General features: G+C 36.2%; 1 protein-coding gene across 1 annotated transcript; it reads right to left on the reverse strand.

Moving 5' to 3' along the window:
- LOC116004748 (protein transport protein Sec24-like At3g07100) lies at positions 1-8,080 on the reverse strand. The gene is made up of 14 exons (XM_031244909.1): positions 7,692-8,080; positions 7,541-7,600; positions 5,766-5,819; positions 5,512-5,684; positions 5,238-5,424; positions 4,941-5,086; positions 4,710-4,864; positions 4,470-4,551; positions 4,275-4,390; positions 4,023-4,121; positions 3,603-3,726; positions 2,622-2,899; positions 653-867; positions 1-571 (listed from the first exon to the last, which is right to left on the reverse strand). The coding sequence occupies exons 1-14, from the start codon at positions 8,017-8,019 to the stop codon at positions 360-362; spliced, it is 2,229 nt and encodes a 742-aa protein (XP_031100769.1). The 5' UTR covers positions 8,020-8,080; the 3' UTR covers positions 1-359.
- Between the last annotated feature and the right edge of the window lie 1,517 nt (positions 8,081-9,597).

The following is a 9,597-nucleotide window of genomic DNA, read 5'->3' on the forward strand; positions in this document are numbered from 1 at the left end:
TAATCAAAAATCAAAATTAGAATTAACTCTCCAGGAAAAGAAAGCAAAAGCTTATAGTACAAAAACCTGCTAGGTATAAGGTATTTTGGCATTACATTGAACGCAAATTTTGTTATTCAAAAAACAGTTTCCCATGGTGATGTTCACGAAGCAACACTATGTCGAAGTATGGACACTAGCAGGAAAAGAGAATTTGCAATTTTCAATAACTATAAGAGATTCTGCTGTTCACTTGGCTTGGTCTGTTTGAACTCTGAAGCTAGCTAGCTAATTTGCACTCACCATTCACCAACCAAATGCAGAAAATCCAATCCTACTTCCTTTTTCCACCTCTAGTAACAAATTATGGTTGCAGTAACTTATTTCATGTACTCCAGCACACTCTGATGGATCTCTTCCAGGAAGGATACGAAGCCCATGATACTTGTGAACCCATTCCCTTCTACGTCTTGTTCCTCTATCAGAAAATTCTCGAATGGCGTTGCATCATCCTGCCCTGCTCGGATAAATATCAGTTTCGGGGAGATGCATCGCTCTTGCTTCAGCTTGTTTATAGTTGTTCTCAACAAACCTGGGACAAGGGAATCTGTCAGAGAGAAATTTAAAAAGTTCTCCAATCAAAATTGGAAATATGCCAGAAAGAGCAACTTACAGTCCTGGGGTGGAGGAAAGGGAAGTGAAGGGTCAGTTGTAGACGAATAGAACACGATGAGAATTGTGAATGCATCAAGGAAAAATATCGGACTGCCACTTGTTATCAATGCAGCACGGCTCAAGGAATGGCGGGGATAAGCTTGTTTGTCCGGTGATGCATATGAAGTTAGCATTGGATATATAGCAAGGTGAAGAGAAGAAGGTTCTAGTGCACTGCATCACAAGTACAAGAACAATTACAACTTAAAAAGATGAGAACTGATAAGACAAATGATTTCTGTCAGTCATAGAGAACAATATTGCTAGAAAAGTAGAATATATATATATATATATATATATAGACTTCAGCTCAAATGCCGCCGCGCCTTAACGTGCGGTCGGTGCGGCCACTTAAAAAAGGCACCAATAGTGTTTACAAAGGCACCAATAATGTTAGGAAAATACACAACAATGAAATTCACAAATACACCAAAAAAAATGCATCATACCTCCCCACACCTAATTGTGCGTTTTTTGGTGTATTTGTGCATTTTTTTGTTGTGCGTTTTCTAATACTCTCGGTGCATATTTGCATAACTATTGATGCGGCCGCACTGACGGCACGTAAGGTCTATATATAAAGCATGTCTTATCCTTATACGGATTTACCCTCTTTACGCATCCAAATACATGATGCACTTGGGCCCTTTTGCCCCATCAGAAGTCCTGAAACTCTGAAAGAATGCAGCAGTACCCAATGCCTCATGAATCAATGTTCAACTTGGCAAAATCATCATTTCTAACACAAATAACAGACATTTATTTCCCCAAAAATGTCTTTATATCATTAATAGGCCTAATTGCGAGGGAAAAAGAAAAGCCAATTCTTTACATATGAAGTTGTGATTGTAGCCAAAGCCGTTCAATTTTGCCAAGTTTAGACAAATTTCAATTATTTGTTGCAATAGTGGCCAACAAACTTCTCTGCCACTCCCACCAATGCCCATCAACCAACTACAAGTGAAAGCACAAATCTATGTGTGTGTGTGTGTGTGTGTGTGTGTGTGTGTGTGAGAGAGAGAGAGAGAGAGAGAGAGAGAGCATAGCATCCAATTCAAACAGTGGTGTAGGATGGACAACAATTACTAATCTTATCAGAAGCAACTTATCTCACTACAATGTCCTAATCTGTCCAGAGGTAAAATAAAATTAAAAATAGATTAATAATAAGAAAAAGGAACACCTGAAGCCATACTTTCCATCCCATAAGAAAAATCTTGGAATTGGTATTATCATAAAAAGTGCACAAATATTGTTTTTCAGCACAGATCTATTCATCTATTTAGATTTTGAACCACCTCTATTCGTGGCAGAAGAGCAGTTTTTCAGCACAGATCTATTCATCTATTTAGATTTTGAACCACCTCTATTAGTGGCAGAAGAGCAGTACCTTTGATCCCATCCAAATGTGAACCAATAGGACAAAAGAGCACTACCTCTAACGAAATTGATGTGTCAAGGTGAAGGCCTCTAAAGTATGGGCAGAACAGCAGTGCTGCTGCTCATTTAGGGAGGGATAAAATTTTGGTAAGAGGAATGACAGTGCAGTGTGGTAGAGAATTTTTAAAATTGAAATAAATATCAATATAAATGGTGGTGGTTTGCAACATTGTGGACCTTGAGGTAAATGATGATTGAGAAGATTGTTCTTTTTTTTTTTTTTTTTTCTTTTTTGGATATCCATGTCATCAAACGTTAGCCAACACAAGTGATGCGGTAGCAAAGTCACCAGCCCAGATCATCTATTAGATTCCAATTTTTTACCTAAGAAAAAAATGGCCCTAGATGCAATTAAACTTTGAAATTGAGCTATTATTGCCAAAATTGAGAGGCTCAGTTTTAATTGAAAAAACACAAACCACTTGGAATTTTTGCCTGCCATAATTTTAAGTTGAAATTGGAATGTATCTTTGTATAGAACAGGATACCTGAACAGACACTGGAGGTATATTCTGAAGTCTGGATGTACACCTTCTTCATGTAAGCGGAGAAGAGGGTTTCGTAATAGAGCAAAAACTAAGCGAGGCATATACTGCAACTGTGGGCATTGGGAGAATGCGACATCAAAATGAATAGTGTTTGAACTCCCACGTGCAGACTCTGATAGTTTGCAACATTCATTGTACTGAGCTGTAAGAATTACTAGCCAATCATGAAGTAGCATCCTGCCTTCTCGTATGCCTTGCTCCAATGAGGATAATATGACCTGAAAAGGCACAGATCACTTTGCTTAATGAATAGTAAATCTACTAGGTTGCAGCATTGCACAAACTTTTGGCCTTCTGATATTTTAAATATTTTAATCAAGGAAAAACCTCAACACCATCAAAACTTTAAATGTTAATAGTACAAATTCTCTTCACCATCCAAAACAATAGAAACTAGATGAATTGCACTCTAGCCTAGAGTGTGCAGGATTCAGTTAGAGAACAAAATGGTCCAGAAAGGCACACAGTAAACCAACTAAGATTATCTATCCCAAAACAGTCACACATTTCACATCTTGAACACAATAAAACCCCAAAATCAATCTATTCTCAACTTAGAAAGAAAGTAATAAATAATAAGAAGAAGACTACAAGACCAACAACAGTATTCCAGCTTAAGGCCACACAATAATTATGTTTTTTCTTTTTTCTTTTTTCTTTTTTTCCTTGAAGTCAGAATGCAATTATTTTATAGTGAAGCATCTTTGACTAAATCAACAGCCACTCTAACCTCTCCTTTTAATCTTTGCCCCTTTTAATAAGCATGCATGATGCTTGATCCTACATTCAGCACTACAAAGGAATTACATTCAGCACTCCACTCCCAACTCAGGGCTCTTGATCCTACACTGACAAAATCAAATGAAAGACCTTCCCAAAAGACCACTTGGTAAAAAGGTAACAGAACCAAAAGAAAAATACCTTGTGAACAAGTAAAGAAAGCACCACTTCAGGATCAACAGTATCATACATCTCATTAATGGAATGAGCAACTCCAAACTGCATAGTTCTTATCCTTAGTCTCCTCTTCAGGGAATGCTTCTTTCTGCACAATATAAGGATCATCAAGTTACAAACCCAGAAGGAGAAAAAGAAACGGCTATCAAACTTCAGTGCTGTGCTAGTAATTTGGAAAGACTGTCTACCAGAAAATGAACAAGAAAAAGGAGCCAAAGAGAGATAAGGCCAAATGTAAATGAAAAAAAAAGTAGACTAAATTCCCCAATAAAGACATAAAAATGTCATACCCAATCTGCAAGATAATATGCACTTTGTGAAGCAAATGACATATATAGCTAACAATCATTGGTTCAAAGATCACTGAGGAAAGACAAGCCATACCTACTTGTAGGACTTGATTCTGAATTTGCAAGTTCTCCAGGAGGCACTACAACCGTATACTGAAATGCAATTTGGAGCATAGGAAGTTCTGCAGTATGCCTGCATAAAGAATAACAAATAATATATATGTGATTAACTAATGACTTAAGAAGCATGCTTTTGAGCAACTAATAGTACATATTTAGTATGATAGGCAAACTGCACAAGAAAGATTTGGAAGGTTGTAAAAAGAAAAAGTTGGTAAACACTTACCTGGAAAACCCAACATTATTCGCAAACTCAAAGTCATAGGCGTATGTGGCAAAAGAATCACAGCATATTATATGTTGAACATTTTCATACTGTGGATCTGGAAAGAAATGCCCATACTGTAACAAAAGGTTTAAATTATTATAGGCCATTATGGTGGTTCCATAAAAATTTCATATGAATAAGATCAAAACATACAGAATGACCAGGCTTGTATTCAGAAGATGTCCTCAACCGTAGGACACAATTAAAAGCATATGGTCGACTTAACATGCGATATCTGCAATATATCATTTCAAGTCATACAAACAGATGAAGAGATCCCCATACAGCAATTCATTCATTACACATGTATCAAAACATAAGCCATTAAGACTCCCACTTTTAATAATTCCCTATATCATTAGAGTAATATTTGGGGGCCCATTTATCACTCACATGTCTTGAGGAAGTGTTGAATCATCTGTGCTTGTATACAAAGCCAAAGATCCCCCACTCTCAATACTTAGAAACTTCAATGACGCTAAATCAGTATATTCATTTGTCACTGCAAATATGTCCACTGAAACACCAGATTGAACAGCAACGGCAGCCTGTGAAATATAAGTCAATGCTTACGTATCAAGATCATATCAGCTAGAATTTCGAGCAATAAGATAGGGCAATAACCAGATCTTTATAAAATGGTGTCTGCTCAGGAAGTAACGCGCGATCTGCATCCTCTCCTTTGCTAGCATATTGTTCACCATAGCGTCTTGTGTCTAGTTGGCCAGCTCCAAAATCAGGAGGACCAGATATAAAGGCAAAAACTCTAGCTGCACTTCAGTGTAAAAGAATGAAATGAAAACCCAAATGAGTATCAATCTCTGAAAAAGTATAGAATGAGGGGAAATCATATTAAGATATTCTGTATAAATTAGAAATCAGAAATAGTCAATAATTAAGAAAACTATGAAATTGCTAGACCTAATGCAAATGTGTTTCCATATTCAGATCCAAGGTAATTAAAGAGGGCTTCCATTGCTGATCCAAAGCCTCTCCCCCCCAGCAAAACTCCATCTAATGCTTGGCCTGCAGCTGAGGTTCTTTCCCATGAAGTTGTTGGCCTCAATGTCTCAAGTGCAGATGCAATGCGGTCTTTGAATGTATCCACCTACAACAATGAACAAACAACTGAATTTTATGGCTAATGCATAATCATTGAGAAACAATAACAATAGCAGGAACCTGTCAAACATACAGGAGCTAGAAATGAAGATAAGGGCATGACATCCGCAAGTTCCATTGGCAAGGTACCCTCAGATTCCGGGGGAATAAACACATTCTTCACTACTGGAATTGGTCCTTGAACATCATATAAACCAATTTTATGGCTGAAGGTAGCAAGGCCAAATAGTGACCCAGGCCCAAGACCTGGTATTAAACCAAAAGAAGATCAGGATTAGACTTCCTTCTATTGAAGAGGAACTCAAAGGCAATCTTGAAATCACCAACCTTCCAAAGCAGCCAGAAGAGCACTTTTGATAAGTTCCAAAAATTCCTCCGAGGCTGCACAAGAATGCAAGAACAGTGGCTCAGTAACTATTGCAAAGTCACAAATCAACGTTCTAAAATGAAGTACTGATGCTTTAGATAAATTCAGGTTGTGAATAAAAATTTGCATGCACTTTAGAACACATTATGGAAAAAATATATAAATAAAATCGTAAGAGTGTGTGCATAGAAAGACAATTCATAAAGGAAAGGTTTTGGTTATTGTCAAAGCAATTATTATGACCAAAAACATTTTCATTCCAGATTGCTGCTACCTCTCAAAGCATAGTATGCTTAAATCTAGTGAGTGATGTTCAGAAGCAAAAATTGAGAAATCCTCTGAGAATCCCCTCTTATCAAATCAAAAAACCAAAGAATATGTTGATACATGTACTAATAATAAATAGGGACTAAACTTCTACTGCGTGTCAAAATATTGTTTGTGGGATAGAATTATCAGTAGCTTTTTTAGACTTTTGGGTGACATTGCATCAAGCCATCAACACCACCACACAATGGTTTGGTTTTGAAATCTACAGGGTAACTTTTGAACATCTAAAGAAAGACGCCACAGTGCCAGAATTTGACAATGCTGGGTGCAGTTTTTTTTTTAAAAAAATGTGCTCCATAACTCACGTGGGATTGATGCAAACCCAAATAATTTACACCCTTGATATAATACACATACACCAATGCAAGAGGTTCATCCACTTAGAGCTGGAGAAGCAGAGGCAGTTCATGGGGGGCAATTAACCAAAAAGTTGGATTTGTGTCAACTGCAGCAACTTTTTCAAGTCCACCCGCCCCATCCTCCCAACCTCCACTCGAGGAATAGAATAAATGTCAAGCTTTCTTCTTTTAAATACAGATAACAGAGTTCCTTTGCCTTTATAGTGTACTCTATTTCACAGAAACATGTAACTCATTATCTGTCAACTTTGCTACTTGAGCATTCTTAAGTAGAGAATTTCATGCCATTATGCTTGTAACGCTAATAATACCTGCTACTTCTTTTATCTCAGCTACATTTACATTTAGAAGAACTGGAAAGATGTTCTGAAAGAAAATTTGGATACCTAAATAAGGCAAAAGATCTTACTCTTTCCTTTACTAAATATAAATAGGAAAAGTTTCAAATGGAGCTTATGCATATTTCTTTTATAAGATAAATTTTGTAATGATGAAAGTAAATGTGCCAATTTCTCTGAGCATTAGAAAGAAACAAACCTTGAATACACATCTGTTATTTTAGACCAAAATTGAATAAGTTCCACACATCTTATAGGAGTACATTTGAGAGGAAAAAGAAAAAAAGTAAAACAAGACATCATATGCTAAATTACATGAAGAATCAAGAAAAAGGAATAGACAAGGATATGAAGATGGAGAAGTAACAAACAACAGAAATGCATTTCCATGTCCATAAAATGCTAGAATATGACAGTAACATCAAGATAACCTAGACCCTTGACAACAGCAAATGGCTATTCTAGAAGTTAAATTATTCACTCCATCCACATCTCACCTGCAGAAAACCATCAACTACACAAGTTCCACAATGAGACTTCCAAGTTCAATTTACATTAAAGATTAACCTCTAAAAAATAACTCTCCAATCAGCTAATGTATTTTACTTTAAGAAACTTATCAAAAAAAAAAACAAAAGATCATAGGGGTTCAAATGAATCAACCATATATTACAAGTAGGTGAAAATATAACCGAAGCATAAGCTTACAAGCAAGATCAACAGCCGCCACATACACCGGGCGCGCCTGCATTTCCTCAGATCCTTCCACTGTTCCACCATAAAAATGTTGCAAAATACATTACAATTATGAACATGCATACATAAATGTGGACGAATCGTAAGGTAAATTGGTAATTACAGGGCAATTCAAGGTCAATGAAGGAGGAGATGTTCTCGGGGCAGGAATCCGGGAGGGAGTAGCGAGCGATGGCCTGTGAAGGGAGGCCATTGAGGGTCCCACAGAGAGCGCAGGTCCACGCCCACTGCTCCTGCTCGCAGTAGGTGTTGTAGTATGCCCAGCAGTTCTCGCACCGCGGCAAGAGGTGGCCGTCCGATCCGTACACCGGCGGATTGCCGTTCTCGTCCTTGGTGGCGAACGGCGTCAACGTCACCCCCCACGGCAGCCCCGCCACCTCCAGGGCGTCGGGGTCGCCGGGGAATCGATTCACACTTGCACGCACCGCCATTGCGCAGGTGATAGAAATGATAATCAAATTTTGGGGTTTTTTAGAGATTTACTTCAGAAAAAAAAAAACATTTGATAAATTGATACTCCGTAAATCCCGTATGTATGTAAGTTAACGGAGTGAGCACCGCCGGCACGTATAGCAACCACTGTTTTCCGTTAAGTTCCACATGGAACCAACCAATCGGAATTTGCCACCACGACTCTCTAACCCGTTAGAATGACATTTTTAGGCATTTACTCATAGTTAAATTTTCTTTTAATTATTATATCTGTCCCATTTTATATATTGGGTTCATTAATAAGATTTGACTGAAATTATTCAGAATTTAATTTTTTATAATATTAAGTTTAGAATTAATATGTAAATTTTATATATTTAAAAACTACATTAAAAGTATTATTGAACAAAAAAAATTAAATTTAAAAATTATAAGAAAATGCTAATAAAAATTAAAAAAAAAATTGTTAATTTGATCAATATATAGTAAATATGACAGATTTTGAAGGTGTTTGGTAAATAGTTGTTTCCATATGAGAGTACAATTGGGTGTCACCCGACCACAAGATCTTGGCTATAAAAAGCTAATTAATCAAACACTTATATTGAATATTTAACCAAATTAAATTTTTTTTTTGAGTTCTACTGACTCGATTACAATGTAGTATCTGTTCATAGCTACTTTCTCAACCTACTGAAGCACAAAGAGTCAACAGATGCCTCCACTGAGACTCGAACTCACTCCCTTCCACATGAGAGTGTCAACCAAATTAAATAATTAATAGTGATCAAATAAATCAAAAGTAACTGATAAGCTAACTATGCTACCCAGCAGGCCAAAATGGAGCAAAGGGAATATATTCATAATATAAATTGAGATTTGGTTCTTTCATTTTAACTCAACCAAATCCCTCACTTTATTAAAAGTTATTAAAATTAAATTTATATTACGAATAAATAAGAAATTAAATATGACTACTAATAGATTACAAATATTATTTTGCATTAATTACTTGTAAAATCTATGTGGAATATTTTTACATGAAAAATATTAAATAAAACTGAAAAAAAAATATCCACAAAACAATCACTGTATCATTATCTAAGGCATTTAAACTCAATAATTTCCTAACCTATTTCGACTAGAGCCGTCAAAACGGGCTTAGCCCGCCGGGCCTGCCCGTCCCGCCCCCTAGGTAGGGCGTGAATTTTGAAAATAAAAGCTCGCTAAAGAGCGGGCTTTTTTGGCCCGCCCCGCTTAGGCCCGCGGGCTACCCGCCATGTTTTTTTTTTATTTGTAATATATATATATATATTATTGTATATTATGTATATTATATATTATATACATAATATAATTTATAAATAATGTATTGTGCGTATGGTTTGTAGCAAACCATTCGCACAGTACATTATATATATTAATATATATAATGTACTGTGCGAATGGTTTGCTACAAACCATACGCACAATACATTATTTATAAATTATATTATGTATATAATATATAATATACATAATATACAATAATATATATATATATATTACAAATAAAAAAAAAACATGGCGGGTAGCCC

This window comes from Ipomoea triloba, chromosome 14 (genome assembly GCF_003576645.1).
Source record: "Ipomoea triloba cultivar NCNSP0323 chromosome 14, ASM357664v1".
Taxonomy (NCBI): Eukaryota; Viridiplantae; Streptophyta; class Magnoliopsida; order Solanales; family Convolvulaceae; genus Ipomoea; species Ipomoea triloba.